The 25742-nt window shown below is 36.4% G+C and overlaps 1 protein-coding gene across 1 annotated transcript; it reads right to left on the reverse strand.

Moving 5' to 3' along the window:
• Nucleotides 1–880: 880 nt before the first annotated feature.
• LOC121418455 (bestrophin-2-like) lies at nt 881–24951 on the reverse strand. The gene is made up of 8 exons (XM_041612342.1): nt 24706–24951; nt 20051–20256; nt 16170–16324; nt 8658–8735; nt 6711–6863; nt 6267–6347; nt 3927–4078; nt 881–3056 (listed from the first exon to the last, which is right to left on the reverse strand). Exons 1-8 carry the CDS (start codon nt 24879–24881, stop codon nt 2171–2173), a joined length of 1887 nt encoding a protein of 628 aa, XP_041468276.1. The 5' UTR covers nt 24882–24951; the 3' UTR covers nt 881–2170.
• Nucleotides 24952–25742: the final 791 nt, after the last annotated feature.

Here is a 25742-nt window from a genome sequence, read left to right on the forward strand (position 1 = left end):
ACTTCATTGTTTGAATTTCTTTTATGACAATGCATCGTTACACGAGACAAGTATACATTACATATTTTATTAGAGAATAACATATTAGATATGAAAGATACTGCGGGTACGTTTTTTTTCTCCATGTTTATTTGCGAGAAAGGTTCTATATATTGATACCCACTCTATTCTAGGATAATGGCAACATGTGAAGGAAGAATAGACGGATGTTTACTCATTTTGTCAATCAATATAATTCAATCAGTAAATGTTCAGCATAGATTATCTTTGACATGTTCGATGCTATCATTTCGCAGAAAACACAAAGCAACGATGGTGGATTTGAGGCTTGGACAAGATTTGTTTGCACGGTGTAAGCAAGGCCTACACCAACATTCATCTTCTGATTATGATAAACATATTCACTTACCTGCATGGCTGCACATTCACATGAGATTTTTGTTAGGGGGGGAGGGGGCAGAGTATGTAAAATATGCAAAAACTTGATGTGAACGCGGAAAAATTAAGGGATTGAGTTTAAGATCATAAATATTTTTGTGGGGGATACGTAGCATATTAAAAAAGACAAAAGCAAGGGAACAAAGCGACCGAGCTTTTGCAAAGGCCTGTGTAGTGTTAAAAAGTAATGAGTGTGGTGCATTCTTTCCGTGCATTTTCTGAGAAAATTAGGAAGGGTTCTAAATGACGTTTTTAAACGAGTAAATGTTGGATTGCATATATATCAATATATTGAATACTTTATGGAATTTAATTTGAATAGATTTTGTACAAAGATATATCTGTAAAGCTGACTGCCAGTTTGGAATATTATGTTCTATTATCGATATTATTATCCCATACAGGCATTTTATCAATGAAATATTGATAAAAAATTATTGAAAATTCACATCACAAGCCATTGCTCCATAAACTATTCCAAAGTTTTAGCATTTTGTACTAGATTTTTTTTCACAATAATTTACGCAGTGTACACCAGTACCCGTTATTGTTGTATATACATAATTTTAATAACTGTTTGTACTATACTACTTACGTTGCCACAATTAGGTTTGACGATTTTTTATCCTCCCAAATATTTCTTCACTACATTTCTTGCTTTAGCATGCATGTATTTATTTCAATGGGAGGGATTCGAATATATGTATTGTTACCAGGTATATTTTTTCGAAAATAAATATAGGCCTATCAGCGCTGGACGGTCAAGAATGGTGTATTATCACATTGAATGACAACACGAGAAAGATCGTTGCAATTCGAAATCAATTATAATAAAAATGTACGAGTGTCATCAACGCAATGAATACTAACACGTGATAAATAACATCAAACTTAATGAGATACTTCAAATTGCTAGGTCTAGACAAACAATGGCAAAGTTAAAATCATATCATCGCACCTTAAATCATTTTGCACCGTATACATCAAGACAAAAATAATAATAATGCAAATCAATTCTATAAAATATCAATTCGATTGAACAATGTGCACATCGCATAACTAGTCTGATATCTCCTTGTCAATACTTCTTTCTTCTGGCTATACTCATTTTAAGTGATACCATCTTTTCATCACTTCGAATTTCTAAGTGGCTGTGTTAACGCCCTCTACGTTCACTAGCGCCCAATGTAGGGCAAATTTCCCTTCTCGTTTGCGATCCCGTCCAAATGCAGGCAAATAACGATTTTTGTTTCGCGGTGCTGTTTTTCATAAAAATTTCGTAAGAAAAAAAATGGAAGAAAATGTACATTTTGACATGAAAGATCGAGTCAGACCTGCACAAAAATGGAACAAGTGGTTGAATTATAGCCGAAATTATTCATAATAAATCGAAACATTTTGACGTTCATCTTGTAATGATAAAACGATCACGACCAAGGGATGACGATAAACAGTTATTGAGTATATAGAGTTTGCAATATTTGAATATTGTGTATATCAAGCCTGCAGAGTATACATGTATATATTTTATCGCTTCGTGCTTTTTAATTTTGATACCAGGAAGAATTTTTTACATCATACCCTTTTTCCCCATTTTGTGTGTCCTCAAATGAATGATGATCTTCCAGAAATCGTTTATACTTCTTTTGAGAGCTGCCTTCTTTCTTTCCTCACACACTTGTATGTAATATTAAATCAGAATATAGTCCCTAGTCACGCGACGCACACGTTGTCAAATGATGGACTCGTTGAGAGCATTGATGTCGACATCTCTCGCGTCGATCACGCCGTCGGCATCTCGATCACGACATTCCTTGACGTCGTCCGGTACTTGACGACCTTCATTACTCCCGTTGCCTTGGTAATCATCATAATGATACCCATTGTGGTAGTTACTATTCCGTTCATGTGTTGCATGATAGTTGCCTCCTCTATCTTGACTACTGGATCGGTGGTAATTCCCACCGCTGCCACCATTTCCTGTACCACTACCTTTACCCCTGTCGCCACCACTGTTTTTACCGCCGCCGCCGCCGCTACCGCTGCCAGCACTACTACCAGCCCTTTCATGTCCCGAGCTATAGTTCCCTTCTCTTTCAAGAGACTGAGTGTTTCTATGATGTCTCGAGGGGTGCTGTCGGTCACTCGCCAATCGCTTTCGCTCCTCCGTTGATTTACTGAGTCTGCGATGTACTTCCGGTTCGCTAGTGTACTTGTTGCCATGGTTACTGCCGCGCGTCGCCGATGACTGCCCCCGTCGGGTGACGGATTCATAGTCGGCTTGAGGTATTTGTGGTGTGTTGGGAATGGATGCATAGTGGTCATACTGCGAGTCCTCCTGACTCATTGTCCTGTGTACCACTCTTGGAGTGGAGCCTTCGTTTCTACTGCTACTTCTACTTCGTTTTTCTTCCAAGCCATGGCTGTTGCTCGAAGACGCGTGGTTGTTTCCACCGCCGCTTTTGCTCACTTTGCTCAAACTTCCGTTATTAGTCCCGCCGCCCTTGCCAGTTGTTTCTCCTCGCTTCTTGGACGAGAGACGACTGGTGATGCACTCGTCATCCTCAGTAAAGACCTTGTTTGGCATATTGGTAAACGCCATCTCTTGACGTGATAATCTAAGGAAGATATGAAATAACCACCAATTAGTCTTACACATTATTTCTGGGTAGCGTTTCATAGAAATTTTTGTCCGACAAGTTGTCGGATCTGACGACTTTCTTTGATCATTATTGGTTTAGAACACTGTTACTATTGTAACTGTTAGATCAAAATTGACTTCTCGGATAAAACGGTCGACAGGTCTTTTCATGAAAATCTCCCCAGGCATCATTTTTTGTTGATGCAAACGATTATCACTGGCAAATCAGTTATAGTGAGCAACAATACCGATATCGTAGATTTCTAATAATATACACTCGTATTTCCAAAGAGTCAAATTTGACTCGGAACTGGAGTCAACCATGTTCAGAGGCAAGTAACTCGCAAAGGAGTCACTTTGACTCGAACAAAATTGACTTGGAATGAAGTGATTTTCAGCTGCCATATTTCTAGTCACTTTAAATTATAAACTGAGTCACTTGACTGGGTATAAAGTTGACCCCAAGCTGGCATCATTCCGAGTCAAATTTGACTATGAAGAAATAAGTAATAATTATAAGACTGTGATATGTATAAACTATTCCAGTCAGGCAAATCTCAAAAAGTGAAATAAAAAGAATCATAGAACATTAAAAAAGGAAGAAAAACAGATCTCCGTTTTCTAAATGGAATTTCTACAAAAGACCTAACAATGCCAACGGTATGATGTTTTTACTGTGGCAAAACATTAATTGCTAGACCTACAGCGGGAAAAATCCCCCCCCCCCAAAAAAAAAAAAAAAAAAAAAAAACCTGATATGACAATATTGCTATACACAGTTTTTCTGGCTGACATTTTTTCCTCATCGAGAGACAATTCTCTTTTGGGAATTATTGTATATACTCACTTTACTTTACTAGCTGAACCTAACCATGGCTTCCCTTTCTTCTTTACTGCAGCATTTGTATAAGGTATATCGGGATGCCGTGTTGAGAAGTGACGATCTCGAACTATAGGAAGGCTCACCTCGTAAAGCTCGTCAACAACCATGAAACTTGTCTGTAAACGGAGGGAAAATATTGAAAATGAAATTCAAACTTATAAAAAGAAATATGAATATCATTAGATCTTACATACTCAGAGATATTCAAGAGGCGTCCTGGCATGATTGTACATGTGTATGTTTTTATAAAGATTTGTTCATATTCGAATACGCTCCTTAGAATAACAGTCGTAGATTGCATCCACGAAAGAATACATCAATGCTACTTCACGCTCATGACGTTAACTTATCATGCTTTAGCATGACAGTTTTTTTTTTTTTTTTTGGGGGGGGGGTTAAACAAGGAAAACAAAATCTTTGTCAATCGCAATATTGTTTACTATTTGTTTTCTAATTACCACTGTGTTTATCGTTTTGAGTCATAAATTTGCAAATAATCATGAGTATCACTTAAAAAAAAATTAACAGATTTTGTTCACACCTAACACCATTCTTTACTAGCAAACACTTTTTTTGTCTGTGTGAACGACAACAGACATAATCTCACTTGGGTTGTTGTTTTTCCATAGACCTTATTGCATTAGGTCTCATCTTAGAGGAATGCACTGTTTGGTAACCTTGAAGCTTGAGTGTTCTTACATCGAGAAGGCGACAATCCTTCCCAAATCCCCCTCCCAAGCTAATAAACCACATCTGGGATAGCCGTAAGAAAGCCTGCCATCTCTTCATGTACAAGAGATATAGCTTTGCCTCCTAAATTACCATACAGGCGCTGCGAACTCATCACAACGACCGCACCGCCAAAATCTGCGAAGGATTTTCCCGCATTACTGGGGTATAAACCTATTCATTACCAATGACGTCGTGATACGTAACGTTGACGAGAGTGCATGCAGTTAAAGAGTACGTGACCTAAACATAATTAAAATCCATTTTTTTTTGTTTTTTTTACGTCCATTCCATGTATGCATGACTTGGATGGAGCTAAATAACAGAAATAATTATTTTTATGTCATGTTTTGATTCAGTGAAACACGTTATGAATGTCGCCATATGCATTCTTTTGCTTACCAAAACGGAGGGTGTAAAAGGGGATCGAACTGTCAAACACCGTATGTTGACACTAATTTACTGTGTAATAAATGAATAGTCTTAATATGTATATATATATATATATATATATATACATATATAATAAAACAGAGGAAGAATTAGCCTATAAGTTTATTGTATAGAGCAAATAAATGTCTTTGAGAGGAAGGAATCTGGTTTGCTACTTGGTATACCAAAATTATTGACAGAATGTAACGAGTATAGTGAATAAGTGTGTTATAATTTAAGGGGGCCTATAATACAACTACACTGCATAAAATGTTACTTTGGCGGCAAGACCGGTGTGTTGGCTCGGTTGGTTGGTACTTTTAAATTTCATATTTTTTCTTGCATGTATTTCATTAACATGCAAACATGTGAATTTTGTTGGTAAATTAATCAAATAAAATGAAAAATCATATCAAATACAATAAAAAAAACCATTGTACGTGTGTAGGAGATTTATTTTAACAAGATAAAATTATATTTCCAATTTTCGCCTATTAAAATTAATTGGACATGACTGCTATGATATTTTATTATTTCGTCATCACATAAAGATAGTAAATCTGCAATGACGCGGTCCTCAATATTCCTTTCCTGTCTGTCTCATAAATCACATCACATCATATCGTGTACTTGTGTAATGCCATCATAATGATTATAGAAATGGACTTGCTTGTCACTTTATATCCTGCTCGCTCCGATGATGATGACCATCAGTTAGGATTGAATAAACATTACGAGACAGAAATAAATTTTCAATCCGAATTTGAGTGATGTTACAACAATATTTACGCATGGAAGGAGTGATTGGATATATATATTTATATGAAGCAAACACTTCAAGCCTTAACGCCAAAGTAAGTATATATGCTTGTTCGTTGTAGTGTTCTATTAAATGAAGCAGCAAATCTTGTAGTACAATATGAACATAACAGCATACAGGCCTATCGATAAAGACTGGTTTGCGAATGAGTGAAGATAAATCGAGGCATGTGTGAGTCAGGACGACTTAAAACATAAAAAGACTCACATTTCGTTATTGATATGTTTAATTTTACAAAGTAGATAGAATTTGTGATTTCTGATTGAATCCTCTTTTGATGAATAAATAAAGAAAAAGAAGAACTGATACGATTTCAATCTTACCTCAATATTTCTATCAACAATCCAGTTCATGTCGAAATCATCATCATCTTCGCCGAAAGGGTTCATGAGGTTTTCTGCAACCTGCACGGAGTAGAGATATGATAAGATACTACTACTACAACCAATAATAATTAAAAATAATAATAACAATAATGATAATTGATAATAATAATAGTAATAGAAGTAGTAATAATATTACTAATAACAATAACAACAGCAATAATAATAATAATAATAATAATGACAAAATGACAAAAATGATGTTAATGATTATAATAATGCACAACATTTATAGACCAAACATTATTTTTGTAGATGAAGGTGTTATATCTACCGAATGTAAGATTTGATCTTTAGGGAATCATCGGGGCAGTTTCACGGAAAGTCGGTGTTCACGACGACCCTACCCGACCCGATGGAATGGAACAAGCCAACAATACTCACCTTTAACCATCCAACGTAGAAGACAAATTCTAAGACGGTGAACCCGGGTACATAAACATCTATGGTATGACCGTCATAACCCATCTTAGGATCTAAATACTGACGACCAAACAGACAGGCGAGGAAGTAACTATATGTTGCTATGGTAACAACCTGTGTATAAACAAAATACATAAGAAAAGGGTTGTATCTTATAATCACATCGACAAATGGATGTTGTTTTCACCACACTGATATCTATAACGTATAATAGTTTACACACGTATTTTGGAATTTATATACTGAACCCTAATATTTCTTAGTCACCATATTATTTCTAATTATGAGAGAGGGACTCCACTTATTCCTTTAATATTTTGTCGACCATCTAGTAATTTGGTTTAGGATAATGGCGTTTTAACAACAACCTGCATGTGTGATTTCTGTTATTAATGTAAATTGCTGAATGCATGCACCACGTTCGTATATTGGCTTATGAAAGTAAAAAATGACTACAGTACATTTTCATTAAATTCGAGGGAAATTTATCATAATAGACGATTTCAAAAAGAAGAGTAGATAATGATAGAGAATATATATTGATAATATGTTTTCCATATTCATTTCTAGGACTCGTGTAGTTTCCATGGTGATGTATCACAATCATGATAATGACAATGATACTATGGTAATTGATCTTATATCAAAATAGTCCGTCGGGGATAATATTCTTCTAAACTGCAATTTATTTCTCTTGATAATGAGGACCAACTTGCAAAAATAGATAACTTTCTGTATGCAACAAAAATTTGAATGGAAGATTTTATCTCGATATTGTTTGTTATTTTTGCAGTCGCAAAATATATTTTTAAAAACAAAATACCAAAAATTCTATGTACATGTACACTGAATTAAAATAAAATTGTTTTTCTTGGCAGAATATCCTTTTTGCAAATGTAATAAATGACGTCAAACACACCGCAAAAACAGCATGATGTCCATCGCACCATTAGATAATAGTCTTTGTTTATACGCCTCATAGTTAACAATTTTTCATTATTGAGTAAGTCTCTTTGTATAACGAGATATTAGAGTATTCTAAGTGTGAAATGTGTTTATGAAACTAGGTATCTACAATGCTTAACATCCATTAAGTCAATATATTTTAAGTTATAGAATATCAAAGCATGTAATAAAAACTATTTTTATATCATGTACAAAAGATTCGTGGTTAGGTGAATAGAACTTATTATATTTTTACATTAACGTTTTATCGTACAAGATATAAATCTTTAGAGACGTGTGTTTTAACCTACGTTTTGAGGAGAAGATTATATACGGAGAGGGGAGATTTTTTTCTTTTTAAAATCATCTGAAGCTTCTTTTCATTGTTTTTTTTAATCTAGGTGGATTGTATAATGATTTGTTCGTTTTGTTAATAACTTCGTTTCCATTATAACTTTTTGTGGGCTTAGAGAGATATAATAAATTCAAATGATGTTTATAACTTATATAAGATATACAAAACACCCTTGTTATTCATGCAGAGAAAAAACAAGAAGTTGATTAAAGTGGATACGAAGAGATCTGTTGCTTATCATATTGGTTTAAAAAGGTGGCGAAAACGTTCAAAATACCATAAGTGTCAAAGGAAGAGAAGAAAATTCCTACCCATTCTTGCTATAAATGTATAATTATGAAGATATCACCGATACTTCGTGGTCTGTTTTATTACTATTTGTTTATATAGTAACTACCATGGTAACAGGCAGGGCTCAGCAGCCAATCACAATCAAGGTTCCCATGGTAGTCAAAATAATGGCACAGTTGCCTCATATGTAAGTCTTAATGGCACAGACCCAGTTTAAATCAAATAATTCTTTTCCAATTAGAACAGATGGATGAATTTGAACCATGGATACATTTCAGATGGAAGACGTTGTTGAAAAGGACATTTCACCTTCTTACCTGAGTATAAACTAGTGGGACTACAATCCAATCGTAGCCATAGAGCTCAAAACATTTATTTTGGAAGTTGTTCAGCTCCTGCAAAAGGAGATAAACGCAAGTAAAAATGATTTTAGTTGACATTGAACGATATTTTTTTTAACACGTGCATGCGTTGGTATCAATAATGCATAAAGCTCTTTCATTTACTTGATGCAAGATAAAAGAGCGGTGTAGATAAAAAAATAACTTGAACAAAGACCATGTCGTGAATCGAACCCCAGACTTTCATAATGTTGTCGGACGCCTTAGACCACTCGGCCACGGCACCTCGCCAAATGCGATCACGCGACAGCCACACCGTGGAATCCAACCCCAGATCGACATAAGCGATTAAGATATATCGAATGGCTTATCATCGGTCGGTCTCGTTGGTGTGACTGTTGCTGTATAAGAAACCCATGCTACAATATACATTCACACCAAGGGAATGGACCCCAGACGGATCAAAGCTCTTACGATATATCATTTGGCATATTTTTTTTCTTTATTACCATTATTATTATTCTTTATTTGTCGTTTATGGGGGTAGGGGGGGGGGGTTAAGTGTAGCTAATGGTCTGGTTTTAAATCGTGTGTATGTTTTTTTATTATTAATATAACTTACTCATTAATCAGTTTGATTGAAGAGTATGGAGAATCTTAACTTGAGTTTTATATACAGATTATAAGTGTATTTCCGTAATTCAGATTTTTGCTGTTGTACCCGGATTCTGTTCTGTATTTATCCCTTCGTGATTATAAGCTGTTAAAGAAATGTGAGCAGATTGATTCTAAGTTTAATTTGGAATCCATATATATTCCTTTTCTAACCAAAATTAAAAGGTTTATGCGTAAAACTTGTAACAATTGTGTTTTAATGATGTCATGTTATATTTATTTTTTACATGTGATACGAGGAAGAAATAAATATGATTTAAAAAAAAAATGTAAAAAAAATCATCGGTCGGTTTGGAGTCAGTTTATTTGGTGTGACTATAGCATAATGAATTCAAAGGTGTTTTAGAGAAATGTTGGGGAGAACTTCTGAAAAGAACATGATGAATCACGTCTGAGTCACATCCATGTTTCTCAGATGAACATTATCATCATCCAGGATCGCATCCAGGGGCTCATGGCCAATAATGTTCTAAACATTATCTTTTTTTTCTTTTTTGATGAGGCACCGATGGGAATGGAATACTCTTGGGGGATTTGGTTCGTTTCATCAATGAAATGTGTCAAGTAAGTCAATGAATAAGTCATCTGGTTGGAGCCGGCACGATCATGACGTGTTTCAATTTCAAGGATGAACCCTAAGTGCCGAGGTAGTGTGACTAATTTGTATCGACTGGTATACGAAAATGGCATATTCATACATAACGAGAATACATATGCCTTTTCACCGAATATGTTGAAAAAGACATCTGAAAAAAAATCCATGGATTGACTTGAGAAACGATGGATAATACAAACCAATAAGTCAATACATAGACCTCATTTAAAATCATTATCCAAATTATCTTTAGTCATGAGGGGAAAAATAAATATAGGAAACTGATTCTGATTGGCTAATATGCATTGACTCATTGACTTTTATTACTTTTTTTACGAAAAAGATATTATCTAAAACTATAATTAACATAATCACCATTAACATGTCGATAGCCGGAAAATCCACGAGGCAGATTTTCTCATAATGTATTTTCTTTCATCAAGATGTTTGTCCGCGTCAATTGAAAACTTTCGGCTGAGCCTACACTGTTAAAAAACCCGTGATTTTACAGAGAAATAAAAGAAGATTTTGCAGAAAGCAAATACAGAATCATTCTGTAAATTCATAAAACATGATTTTTCTGTCTGTTTAAAAAGGTGAAAAGACTGTTTTATTCAAGGAAATTTGTAAGATGCCATACACCAAATACCAATTTCCTGTAAGATTACACAATCTGTTAAGATTACAGGTGTTCTCGAGACTCTGCTGCAGGAACTTCTTTTATTTCAAGGATAAATTTTCTAACAGTGTATTCTTAAGTTTAAACGGAAGGAAACACGTCATGGCTTGGAGTCGAACCCACGTCCCTCAGATTGAGAAGACGAGAGTCATAACCACCAGACCACGACGCGTCGTGACGCCACCACAAAATCAGCCTCGTAGGAAGACCCCTGCTGCTTCATATCTTGGTGTGGTACAGTGGTTTGATTTCCCTTTCTCATTGCTTGCATTTCTAAATCGACCTTCTCCTTCACTATACTATTTTTCTCCCCCCCCCTTCAATCTCACCCTCTCTCGTTCCCTCTTCCCATTTTCTCCTCTCCTTTTATTCAAGACCATCCCCGTTACCTCAATTCCACCGTTTTGTCATTTTCCAATTTGGACGTGCCCTACTTCCCTTCCACCCCCATCAACGTCTAATCAAATGAATACAAATAGGATACAGATTCATATTTCAAAGCGTCAAAAAGACTTACAAGAGAACGGGCAATAAATCAAGACGTGCGATAGCTTAGAAAGCCTCTGACAACAAGGACGTTTGGAGCAGTTTCGCATGCATATCTATACGCTTTAAGAACAGTGTCAAGGAGCGTGAAATTATTATAAACTCTATCATCTTTCAAAAGGGAATGAAGATTCCTTTTACTGATTTTTTAACACGTATTTGGTCAATTCATCCCCAATTTACATGTAATGAGAGAGGGGATACTGGTAAGCTGCGCTTTGCAGGAAGAACCAGAATTAATGGCAGCTATAATAGTTTCGACGCAACTTACGTGAACTGGTTCAGCACAAAATAAACAAATAAAAGATTAAAAGTATCAATAATTGCAGAAAAGATACAGGTTCATTAGCAAATCTCCTATCTATTTCCTTCCCTCTTTTTATGCCTACTGATATTTTATTCAATTTTTATTAATTTGAAATTTTAGTCATTTATTTTCTATTTTTATCTATCTTTCTATTTATTTATTTATTATCTATTTAGTCATTTATCTATTTACTTATTTATTTTTCCTTTTGGGGGAGAGGAGCACGTGCCAACCGTTACACCTGAGATTATATCTCCTCAAAATAAATAAGTTACAAATAAACGCAACAATTTTTATCGATTCATTGAATATTTCGGGGGGGGGGGGGGTGTTTATCAGTGTGAAACCTTCTGCAAGCATCAACACAAATCTTAAAATGATTCCCGCGTGGGAGGGGCGCCTCCGGGGAAATAGTGGCGGAGAAAGAGGATAAAATGTGCCCATGTTGACCCCGGACGAGCCCCTGATGGAAACACTCCAATCTATTTCATGTTTTCTAAATGGTGAGCATCGCCCTTCTCCTAATTGCATCTCAGTTGTCGATATCTGAGCCAAATCGAACCAATTACAGATGCGATAGGAAACTCTTGCTTTAGGTGCTCTTGGGTTGCTGAGGATAGGGTACATAGAGGTGTCATAACTTAGGGGAAATATCTGTGCATTTTGCTCATGTCACCTAAAAAAATTGCATCATTTTTTTTTCAATTTGTCTTTTTTGATGGCTATTCATTTTCACATAAACTTTGTTTTAAAAAATACTTTTGTGACTAAAATAAATAAACAAATTTAATGATGAAAAGTTAATAAACGAATACTGAAAATATGTTTCAAAGCATTTTGATATAGTTGCTTTTTTATTTCTTTCAGTGGATTTGCCATTCCTTACACCAATCTTGTTCATATCCCATCTATATTGCTATCCATACGTTCGGTGATATATCGCCCCAAAAAATAATTTAAAAAGCGAGGATTTTTTAAATTTTAATACAGTGAGGAACTTTAGCATCCAAGTAATCCTTAGCAACAACAATAAAATGCAGGAAACAGGCAACAAGCAGATAAAACTGAAACCTGTTAAGATACAGCGACAAGAAGACTGGGAGAAAAAATAAATATATAGTCCAGAGTGATTTCAACATGGGCCCATCAGGGTATCAAATAGGTGGGGGTGTACGACGACCTAAATAACGTCATGTTTTTCTCAATTGCATCACAGGGATTATATAGTTGCACGACATATACTTGTTTAGTCTAACTTTTCCCCTTTACCCCTCATTTGCTTGTTTTCTCCCCCCCCCCCTCTTCTCCACTACTTGAAAAATAATGGGGGCGTCGCCCCTCCCGCCCCCACCCCTTGCAGTGCCGCTCCTGGGTTTGATGAGGGGAAAGGAACGTGAGCCATCTCGGTACAGAAACGAGTCCCGAAGAGAGGGGCTACGGAGGGAAATGGCGCTCAAAGTGAGACAAAAAAGCACCGGGTTGGATTTCGGGAAATGAGATTACCAAAAAGGGAATCTCATTTGCACGGCCACGGTGATTTCCATCGGCCATTCTCTGCCCACGTTGGATCAATGACAGTATGAGGGGAAAGGGGGAGAGGGAGAGATGGAGTGTATGCGGTTGTGTGGGTGAATGCTGTGTTAGAGAGAGAGAGAGGGGGACAAATTTATAAAATAATCTTTAAGCTCTCAGAAATATAAAATCCGACATTTCTGATTGACCTGTTTTGTACGTAAGCATATAATATCAAAATAAAAAATAAATGTTTCAGGCATGGAATAACAAAGGAAAGCGAAGTAAATAAGCGAAATCAATGTTTTTTTTAAATCTAATCCTCTAACATCATAATTCTAAATATGGACATAGTAAAGTTGTGTTTCAATAACCTACCTATCATTATTTAAGTCACCGCGTCTCAGTGTATTACTTCGGTCTTCATATTCGTTTCTCATTGTCAAGGAGCTCCAATCGAGGCCGGAAATTACCTCTTTTCAACTACCAGCCCTCCAGGTGAACGTTTCATACATTTAACGATTTGAGTATATGGATATAAGAATGACCCAAGTCCAGAAAGGTTCAATTCAAGTGATTGAAGGAAATGAAACGATTTATTTTGTTAATTCAATGATGTTTTTTGTCAGTTTTTCATTCATTCCTGCAGTATTTCCAGTTCGAAGTGAAGGATATGAATTAAACAAAATATGGGCATATGTATAAGCAACAATATCCCATATTTAACTCAGTTTAGCCAAGACGTGAACTTTGGTCTTTCTTGGATTGTTTATGTAGTCGTTCATTTTTTGCTTTTTGCATCATGATGACAGCCTGGCATGATTTATGATCTAGAATTTCCTGTCATTTACCGTAGCATGAACTTTATTTTTTTTTGTCAATGTATGGAGCTGTGCTGAAAAAAATCGTAATTATGACATGAGCACTGTGTATAATTATATACCGTATAAACTTGAAATCAGATCTATCAAGCCTGTGGCGACAAGTACTGTGTTAATAAACGGTTAAAAAAAAATACACGGACTCTGTACATGTATAACATAGTGAGATATAATTAGCAGGGGTGGTGCCAAGTTTTCTCTTTTTCTGTTACGGAGGGGGGATGCAACCTAAAGCTAACGCTTTTCATTCAATAAATAGGGGAGTTACACCTTCAAGTATTCTCCTTTAGATACAGTTTTATCTTCATTGTGACCAATCCTTTAACCTTTTTTCCCAATTTACGTTTTTAAAATTAATTTTAGTGCCCGCTCCTAAATCCAACTAAGATCTACGATATTCGATTCTAAATTCTTTTTACACATTTCCTCATAGACGTACAGTTTATTCATTGACTGTAACTGCTATTTACATGAAAAATGGGATCGAAAATTTATTGTTCACGCGTTTATAATCATGACTAACTGCAAATGGTGACATTGAAAATAACAACACCAATGTCCATTTTCCCATTTTATTCTTTTGAGCGTGTAATTTTATCTTAAACCATATAAGCTTTCTTGTATACCATGCAACTGGTAAGGCCATTCCGATCCGAATGGATCCTTTCCATCAGAAATCTCTGGAGAATAAAATGCCGATGTCCACTCTTAAAGGCACGACAGACGAAGAAAGGTTTGCATGCTCTTATATACTATGTTGCTATCAGGAAAATATGTCTTCTTATAACGTTGTATCTATTTTTGGCATTCTCGTTTGGTTTGAATTAAGTTTCTTTGTATAAACATAAAAGATGGATTGACCTGTTGCAGCCTTGACTTCTTGTAAGTACGGTAATATAGAATTAAGATAATGGCATGTAATACGAATGGAAATGTGAAAAGGAGGATATAAGTATTTTTCAGGAGAATAAGGAGAAGATAAAATAAGCCGAGAAGACGGAGAACTATGTTAACATTTAAAAAAAACCACATGTTCCAATGCGTCACTATACATGAGGGAGGATTACTACATACAGGAACGTTTATTAACCAGAAAGAAATTACCCCTGGTAAATCCTTTCTATTTTTTCACTGATGATTGGGAAATTCTTTTGGGCGTATTCACGCCGTGTCCTTGATCCCATCCCAACCTTGAAATATTATGATATTATTTTATACGGCTATGAAATATCATAGAATTAAAACATGAGAGCAGGTCATGTCACTGCAGAGAGAGAAAACGAAGAAAAGGGAAGAAGATAAACATGAGATAAACTAGGGTGTAGGTAAAAGAAAAGAAAATGGGTTAAGATAATATGCATATGACAGAAACTATAGGCTTATTGGTCAGTAACTACGGACACATCTCAGTGGATTGCAAGGTCATTCAGTAATAAGAACATAAAGGTCACTGGTTATTTTTTCGACCATGCATCTCATACGGAAATGGAGAACATCTTGGAAGAGGGAAAGGCTCTTTTGGCTTGTTATGATTGGCGGCAATTACGAACGATGAGTGACTTCTTCAACTAGGGACGATTCGTTTGGTCAGAATGACCCGAGTGTATCGCTGGTTTGACTTTGAAAGGTTGGGCATTCGATCGATCTTTGTCATTAGTAAGGTCCATTAAAGTGCTTGGGTAAATAGACGGATTGATTCATCATCCAACTTGCGACTTATTCCTAAATACTGGGATTGTTCGTTACTCCTTATAATCACGTGATGCTACGTGGCTATAGGCACACCACGAACAGAAACGACTCCTATCCGATAATCCGACCAATGGTTTGACATTGCTAATAACGTTAGAGATTATATCGGTCTGACACCGGTTTCACCTGTGAGGCTGAAGCGGTAAAGAGGTAAGAACGTAATGTGAAGAAATAGTGACTAACTCCATTAAGCCAATTGCACTTAGCCTATATACAGCAATGGTTAATATAGTTTACACAATATACGGAAAGCCTTCTAGCATCTTAAGGTGTATGCTAATAAGGTGATTTATAGATATCAGAAGTGCCAAAGAGTTTAGCTTCCTGACATGCTTTGGTAATTTTTATACTTCACAGGGAGCTAATTAAGGACTAAAACATCCATACCGCCGCCGCCACTACTACCAACATTACCACCAGCAGCAGCATTATACCTACTATACCCATCTACTATACCACTACCACCTCGAACACCACCACCAACAATTGGGCTAGCACAAACCCATTCATGGATACCCGAAACAAAACTGTTCATACTTACATCTATGACCGTTTTCATGGCCGGGTCACTGATAATACGGGCTTGTTTGCGACACATTCTGCATAGATTGACAAACCAGGCACAAGGTACCCAGTATTTAGGATTCTCTGTCCCCAGGTTCTTAAATATATCCTTCTCATCATCAGTCATTAAACCTAAAGAAAAGTAACAAAAAACAACGACAGTATTTAAAGATGAATATGATTGTGAATAACAGCCCACCAAAGTCAACTGGGTACAATTACGGATACGTCTGGTGCCATTTCCTTTAATTCTGTACCCATAAATGACCTCGTTCTAGTAGAATCTGACTAAAAAATGGTCAAATATGGCTAAAACAACAGTGGAACCCAGCCATGTTTAAAATTATTTTAGTGTATGGTAGAAACGTATCCATCAACTTGTACAATATCCCCCATGGCAATTATGAATGGCTTATTACGGATATGAAGCTGACCATTCAGATAAAGATCCATCTTCCAAAATGATCAATCATTCTAATTTCGTTGAAGTACAGTATATATGTAGTTTTCATTCAAACGAATCGCGTTTGTTACATTTACGGACGTCGGGATTCACTGGGATATACTCGTATTACATGCCATTCAAGCAGCTGTGTTAAGTGTATCTGACAATTACATGTGTACTTTACTGTTTGGCATGATTTTAAAAGGGCAATAGTAAAAGCTATTGCCTAGCTGAAAATAATCGGTATATAAAACGGTGAATGACTGCTCTTTTATTCGGGCAATAGTAAAATATACTGTATCCATCAGAGGTAAACATTTGTACAATAAATCCGCGATACTTAAGGATAAAATGACAAACAATTTTACAAGGAAAAAATTTAATGTTGAGCAATGTGATCATTTTTATATAGCATATTTAATCTAGAACAACATATCGAAAGTTGCTGTTTCTATCATTGCACATGAATACAGCTCATCCATTGAAATGCATGTTGAATACCAATAAAACACACGCCACAAAGAGGTCTTCTTCGTTCCACGAGAGGGTGAACGTAATCATCAGAATGTGCATGTATGAGAGGACTTCCCTTGGAAGGCACCCTCTGGCGCACGTAAGATGTAATTTATGATACACAGACGCATATCCTGACTTGATAAATTTCACATTCCCTTTGGCAGAGAAATTGCTTTTAACTGCTCCATTGCCAATCTACCGTAGGTGAGATTCTTGCTGTAAAAGGTTTGCAAGACGACTATCTGATCACTCTAAATTCCAAGGATTTAAAATTCATCCAGATCTGTGAATTCTTTGAAGATTTAAATTCTAATCCTTAAGATTAAAATTTAAATCCAATATTCGGTTGGACACTGTTCACAGCCGATCTAGATTTATCTTAAATCTTTGAAATTCAGAGTGTGGGATTGTCGTTATCGTGATGTCTGCATTATGCCGAATCTGGCAGAACAAAACGTTGGCATGTCAATTGTGAATTAGCGAAATCTATCTTCTGTTGCCCCAACCTTTCAAGGCCCTTTTCAAAGCGCATCGGTACTTGTTGGGTATTATGGACTTTATTCAATAAGAAAACTATATGAGTAGGCTTGAGGGTAAAAAATTAGGAATAAAAGCAAACGTTGTATTTTAAGTATGAGTATTTTTCCCTTGAAATAGAGGAGGGGGAAAATGGGAGTCAATTCACTAACTTCATATCAGCAGTAGATTGTATTTTATTTTGTGTGTATGCTTATCGGATTTAATGCAAAGCCTTGTATATGACTTTGTCTGACTTAAAAGAAAACTTTATTTATAAATTACAAGTACTCGAACATTCTAATTTACTATGATTGCGTCAGAGAAAGGTAATAATCAAAATGGGAAGCTCATGGGCTTGATATCAGCAGTAGATCGTAAGTTAAGTGTATGACGAATATCATGAAAATATCTTTAAATACAACATAATGTTGGATGTGTCAAAGAGAGTTCCTTTACACTATATTATAATTATGCCGTATAATCATTTTGTTTAAGAGTAGAGGGTGGGGTTATTAATCTAAACGAGGGCTTGATATCAGTAGTAGATTGCAACATAGTGCATTTTTGATCGGACCTTGAATGAAAGAAAATTATTAAGCTATTAACCTATGTTTGCTGTATGAAAAGTCTCCATAATGCCTACGACATGCTCGGCAACCGGTGTGATTGAATTTCATTATAAAATGTGGATTCGGTTTAGGTGCTGCTTTTATAGTAATTTATTTCTTAATTGGGTTTTACACATGTATATCAAACAAAGTTTTTACCCTCTGACATAGCAACTTGTGCCCAGAAGTAGTTCGGAGACAGACATTAGTGATGGTGTTTCAAAACGAATTCTTCCTATATGGTTTTGAGAGAACTATGACTCAATGCTTTTCATCATAGATACGTCTTATCTTCCCGGATTTCACATAATCATTTGAGTTTTTATTAGTACAAGTTTTGTGCTCTTAAAGAAGAAAAAAATGTGTTCAAAAGGGAAAGAGTGCTAACTTTCACTAGAATTTATAACATTGCCATCTTCATTACTCTATCTGACATTCCTAAACTGTTTTATACTCAATTCTACAACTGTCAAGTCTACAGTAACAAGTGGAATGCCTCTGGCCGTCTCACCTGCATCACGCAGTTCAATATAGCAGCAGTGCTGACTTTGAAAACTACTCTAACTCGCACAGGATGTTCAGTGATACATGGTTACTCTTATGTCCACTTTTTATGAACTAGACCAATAAACTTACAGAGATATGATGGTTATTCAACAAAAAAAACCCAACATGGCCAAAGTTCATTGACCTTACATGACCTTTGACCTTGATCATGTGACCTGAAACTCGCACAGGATGTTCAGTGGTACTTGATTACTCTTATGTACAAGTTTCATGAATCAGATCCATAAACTTTCAAAGTTATGATGGTAATTCAACAGATACACCCAATTCGGCCAAAGTTCATTGACCTTTGACCTTGGTCATGTGACCTGAAATGCGCACAGAATGTTCAGTGATACTTGATTACTCTAATGTCCAAGTTTAACGAACTAGACCAATAAACTTTCAAAGTTATGATGGTAATTCAACAGATACCCCCGATTCGGCCAAAGTTCATTGACCCTAAATGACCTTTGACCTTGGTCATGTGACGTGAAACTCATGCAGGATGTTCAGTGATACTTGATTAACCTTATGTCCAAGTTTCATGAACTATGTCTATATATTTTCTAAGTTATGATGACATTTAAAAAACTTAACCTCAGATTAAGATTTTGATGTTGATTCCTCCAACATGGTCTAAGTTCATTGACCCTAAATGACCTTTGACCTTGGTCATGTGAAATGAAACTCTAATAGGATGTTTAGTAATACTTGATTAACCTTATGGCCAAGTTTCATGAACTAGGTTTATATACTTTCTAAGTTATGATGTCATTTCAAAAACTTAACCTCAGGTTAAGATTTGATGTTGACGCCGCCGCCACCAGAAAAGCGGCGCCTATAGTCTCACTCTGCTATGCAGGTGAGACAAAAATGGATTGTTTCAAATTGGTGTTGATACTGACGTGAAAGTCGTAAATCAGGCTGCCAACTGAGGTCATAAAATGTATTTGGGATTTCAACACCAGCCTCAATCCCAGACTTGACCCTTATTCCTCCTAGCTTTTTGTACACTCTGAAATGATTGGTAAAACTAACCAAAGTGTTAATGAATATGTGTCGGACCGACAAAACTTGTCAAAAAAAACAATTGATTTATTATTGTCCACCAGAATTTATTTACCTTTTCATCGGTCGACCGGACACATATAAACGAACAGATGGTTACTTTGACCAATCGTTTTCAAGAGTGTACCTTTCTTTCTATACATGCCGCCATACCTGCCTCCACAAGGTGAGCAAGAGTTGGGAACCTTTTCTTAACCCGCTTGCTACCGGACCTGTATACAAGTATAGCTGCAAGGTTGACGTAACGGGCTAATGTTCTCCTTATTATCCTCCCTTCTTCGTCGTTCCCAAGTACGTGGGCGGAGACGTTATACACCACCCGGTCGGGCCATGGTATTGATTTGAACTGCATCCACCATCTGGAAGTTTAAGACAAAAATTATGAATAATATATAGGCCTATACTTTTAAAATACGATACAAAGGTGCCCAATTATTTGCTCCTTTGATAATTGCTCTCGTAATGTTAATGAAGATTTTTCATAAGAAACAGGGTTAGTGTTTAAAGGAATTTTTGTTCCAGTCGCGCGTAAAGTCGTGCATACTTGACGAAAAGGTCAATGGAACGCATATACACACACATCCACACACCAGGGGTAGAGTGAGGACATGCAGTTTGAGGTCAGGTTTTAGGTGTTACGAAGAGCGATGGTATCACTTGCAATCAAAATTAAATATATAATTGAAAACAATTCCTTGACGATTTTATCATCTACACGTCCACCAAATATCATTGTAGACAACAAGGGAGTTAACAAATCATACGAATGGAACGGATACAGCAATTTGAGAGAAAACATTGTTACATTCTGTAAAACGCCTACAAAGCGCATGTAGGTAGATTCACAATATCTGACTATAAATTAGTGTTGTTCATAATATTCATTTGGCCTTCATCATCATTTGGCCTTCATCATTTCCATATACATATACATAAACATTGACATATATTTGGATTCAGTTATAACTGAAATGGTTGTTTATATCTTTGCTTATTTTTCAAGTGATGCCTGTCAAAGGTATTTGACCCCGATGTATATCATTTTGGTCAACATATGCCAAGCAGTGTTGACAATTATTGGTGGCGTGACCAAACAACGACAAGATGACGAAGTTAAACACAGTATTGCTGAAAATCGTATTTCTACTGTTTCTACCCAATACTCAGTCACACCAACGAAACCATCTCCATACCGAACGATAGTAAGTCATTCGAAACAACGTAAAGATTTGATCGGTCGAGAATCGATTTTGTTGATTTGACAGTAGCATCGGACATCATCAGGATCCTGTAAAGCAAAATGTTCGCGATTAACATTGTACGATGGATTATCACGAATAATTGTACATTGTAGTCAATGCAGTCAATCATAAGAAATCATTCTACAATGATTGCTAAGCTTATGTTACGGGCCCCATAATAGATCAAGGAGCAGATCTAGCTTTTTCTAAGGAAGGGGTCTGACAGAAATTTGACAAGCAAAAAAAAGTTCACCATAAAGTGAAGGTAATTAGGTGTTGGCTCCTATATGGAGGTGATTACTTTTTTTTTTACTTGGCAGCCCGGGGGAGGGGGTTAATCCAATCCCCGTAGATTTTTACACTGAGACCAATATAAGGCATGTGGCATACACGTAGTCCCATTAACTGACTTTTTGCTGTCGAAATTTATGCACAGTCGCATATTGCAAAGTTCTGGGTCTCCATTATGACATCAGACATCTTAGGATGACGTACAGACGACAAGTGAAGCGGTTGTTCAATTCCTTCTACTCCACGTTGAGAGGTCAGATCGAGCGGTCGTCTGAAAGCTTCTCCTGCTGTTCGACAGAATGTGAAATGTAAATACCCCAGTCCATCACGGAGTCCCCCTCTCCATGCGAAGCGTGATGGCTACATCTACTGACGGCACGGAATTACTTCACTTAAAAGTTTAGAGTTGAGTTCCGGGTCTAGCGTGTTGTTGCGGAGGAGAATTTGCCCGAAAGCAGTTGGAAGAAGGTGATAATGTAACGCATACGAACTGGTGTGTGTTGCGAGGTTTGGTGTCGTGAAGGTGATATGGAATTAACTGCCATACTGACATGCAATAAACACACGGTGTGGGATTACACGAAACGTATGGGAATCGCTTTTGGTGTCCTATTGTTTATTTTTAGCTCTATCTTGTATTATTCATCAAATAAGAGAACATTTCCTACAATTAATTCTCCAATGGCCAGGATATTCAAGAATACATTCCTCGTTTAAATGTAGCAGGTGTTCATCCAATTTTAAAACTTATGGAGGGAATAAAATATTTTTACTTAAACTAGAACCAACAGTTATAAACATGTCTCTCAAAAGACATGCCAACGAGCAAGCACAGATTTCAAACCTTAAAAAAACCGACGAAAATTATTCTCTGGCCAGTCAAAATAGTCCGAAACATAATAAAGGATCCATATAGAAACTAAGTGATAATTTGGGATCTTTTTTAATATTATCCTATTATTCAGCGAATCTGAAAATTGATAGGCCTAATTGTAGTTAAAAAACATTTGGCAAACTTATTGACATAGCTATCAATTGGTCCTTTATTGGCCCCAGCGTTAAGAAGTTACTCATGAGAGGACCCTCCCCACCCCAAGAAAAAAATACAAACCAACAAAGGAGGAAGAAAATCTTACGAAATTAAAGATTTTATAGAAATATTTTATAACCCGGTTCACGGTTCTTATTATTTATGGAGGCTCATTCAAGAGGGTAGAAGGGTGGACTTCAAACGATTACAACCACTGTACCATCTGTTTATTGTGCTAAAAATAACGAGAGAACATTTTTTCACAATTATCCTAAATGTCAGACGTTTCATCTTACACCTAAATAAACATATGGTTCTGCGCTGATATAATTCATGTTCACATAAGAACAGCTGCAGTAGCAAGGTTCGACAAAAAGACGTAAAAACCCAACTAAAATTTCGTCAAAGACCACATCAAGAACCCCGAGAATAAAATACGAAAAAAAACACAGATGCATAGTGCACAACGTAATGTCCACTCACTTAAACATGGCCTTCGTGGTCGTATTAATCGGAGACTCCAGCGTATATTTGAAATATTCTAGTATCTATGCAATGTAAAACGATTCGCTATTGAATATTAAACTTATTTCCTTCTACTAGCAACAAACAAAATGTAGGGCACAGCGAGGAAGGTTTTTGTGTAGGCGAGTGTGATCATGCCCTGATAATGCAGCTGTACTTGACGGTTGACACAGTTTTAACTGGTTGACATACTGCTATCCGTATTGTTCTTGAGGCAGTTAGAACTACAGGAATTTCTTTATGATATAGGAACAACATGAAAGTAGGTAAAGGGCAGAAGGAATGGGGGTGTACGGACAGATCTATTGAAATTCGTATAAATAAAGAGTTAGTGTAAATGTCATTTCAATGGGTACCAAAATACCACTGGAAGACGGATTGTGCCTCACGGCATCATGGTCATCATCCAAACATTTTGCATCGTGAAATAATTAACAACTCAAAAGAAAAACCAAGGACAACATGAGCATATTAAGAAGGTGTATACTTCGGTCATCCAACAAGAACCTTTTAGTTGTTCCCAAGGAAACCTCCCACACCCATGGCGACAGACTAGACCTTTTCAGTTGTGGTTCTACACTCTGGAACTCACTTCCTCTTTAAAGTAGCACTTAAGACATATCTCTTCCGTAAATAGTATGATGATTTTTTTACAGTTAGTATGCCCGTAGTTAAGTTGGTATTTTAGATATGTAAGGTAGTTAAGTTGATAAGTGAGTTTAGTTTATTAAGTTAAGTAGGTTTTGTGATGTAAAGCGCTTAGAGAAATTATAGGCGCTATGTAAGTATTGAATTATTATTATTATATCAAATAATGCATTTATTTTCAAAGATTCCTTTTTAAGAATATCCACTTCAAAATAAGAATTTTAAAACAAGGAGATGAGACGAACACGGGAGGAGAACTTGTCTATCAATTATTCTCTCATTGTTATTTCCGTACTACAGTTAGGCGTTTTGAAGTCTTCAAGTCGTGGACTTGTAGCCAGAGATAAACATTCGCCTCAATTTAAATAAAAAGGAGGACATGTTCAAATTAATTTCTTGCCCATTCAGGGATTCAAACTCATACCCTTGCCATTTTATGCAAAAGGATTATCACATTGCGCCATGTTAACGAGTTACTCATGGGATGTAGCCAATATTAGAGAATACAGATAAGTGGGTGAAGCCTTTGATTGAATAAACCTCATTCCGACGCCCCAAAGAAAATGTCGTATGGAACAAAAAATAACACATGGGAGGGATTTTCCGGAATTTTATCGCTTGGAGATATCAAAATTATGAATGGTCTACGAACATGCAATTATTGATACAATATACTGAGAAAGCGTCATGGTGTAGCGGTTCTTACTGTCTACACTCGATTCGTAATCAAAGAGTCGTGTTAACGAATCCCACTGCGGCCGAGTATCCTTTGTCAAGGTGTTTATCCACACTTTGCCACTCTCCACCCAGGTGTTAAATAGGTACCCGGTAAGATGCGAAAGCCTACTAAGTATGCCTCGCATTGAGTCTTGGAAGCCTTGTTGGAATGCTCACCAGGGAGTGGATAAAATATATATATTGGGTTCGGGCATGCCAGGATCCGATGGCCGGGATCTGCTAAACGCTTGGGACGTCATTCCAAAGTATTAAGAGCAATATAAAAGCGGATTTTCATCATAATTAATTTAGGAAAGACAACAGTTTATAAAGCAAATGTTACATTTCTCACTTACCTATCAAAGACAACGGTAACATAGAAACCCAGGACGAAACTTATAGGGAACACTTTGGTATAATCGTAAGCGTAAATGGCCAGCTTTTCGAAGTTCTCCTTGACTATACTGGATCCTTCGAACGCGAAGCGGTAGATAAGACTGACTATGGTGTAGAATAAAATGAATACTATCATCTCTCGCCACAGGAGTTTGTACACACTGGCCCGCCATCTTAAAAGAAGCCCTGCAAGTCCACCAAGCTTGATCTGAAAATGGAAACAGAGATGGACAATATTAAGGAGAGTTGGTCAATGATGACGAGACAAAGTGGGAATAAAAATATGGAGAAATTTGAACGTTGCAATGCTTACAAGGTTCGTTCCACTCTTACTCCCCAAAACTAAGTAGGTTCCCCATTGAAATTAAGACCAAACAACAAATCTCTTTGGGTAAGTTAAAATATTATGATTCTTAAATTCTCTATACGGTGCCAGCTCTTTCAAAAAGTCCTCTATTGAGTATAGGAAGAACTTGCCTGATATTGTTAGGCAGACACTGCTTTAAAACCCATTTATCTTGCCCTTTAGAAGACAATCTTTTTTGTAAAATTTAACAAATGAAACATAATAGTAGTCCAATAAAGGTAGAGTAATTGATTAATATTGGATAAAGAATTACTTTTATTTATCCTGAGATGTAAATTTTCAGATTCTTCGAATAACCTTATAAGGTTTCAATCGCGAGAAGAAAAGGATGCAACCAACATCATTTTTCTATGAGTTTTATATCTTTTTAAAACTGTTACACCATTAACAAACCCTTACTGCATGTTTTCACATCACTATAATTGGTGGTAATGGTAGTATGGATGGAGTTTTTGCATATAAACAGCGGCGGAAGCTTTCTTGATACTTGTTCAGGGTTTGTCGTGAAGGTGGCGATGTTGCACGTCTCTGAGGACAAAGATACCGGTGTTCAGTTAATGATTCCGGAGGCTGTTTCATAAAGCTGTTCGTAAGTAAAGAACGACTGGTGATCCTTTATCGTGGTAAATG

The sequence above is a fragment of the Lytechinus variegatus genome, chromosome 7 (assembly GCF_018143015.1).
Source record: "Lytechinus variegatus isolate NC3 chromosome 7, Lvar_3.0, whole genome shotgun sequence".
In the NCBI taxonomy this organism is placed as follows: domain Eukaryota; kingdom Metazoa; phylum Echinodermata; class Echinoidea; order Temnopleuroida; family Toxopneustidae; genus Lytechinus; species Lytechinus variegatus.

Bases quoted from the DNA above. Each gene is read 5' to 3' on its own strand.
- LOC121418455 (XM_041612342.1), bottom strand. From the start codon at position 24,881: ATGATAGTATTCATTTTATTCTACACCATAGTCAGTCTTATCTACCGC. The intron at 8,736-16,169 runs GTAAGTATGAAC...CTCCTTTTGCAG, and splicing joins CCATGAAAACGGTCATAGAT to GAGCTGAACAACTTCCAAAA. The intron at 6,864-8,657 runs GTAAGAAGGTGA...GTTTATACACAG, and splicing joins TCCCACTAGTTTATACTCAG to GTTGTTACCATAGCAACATA.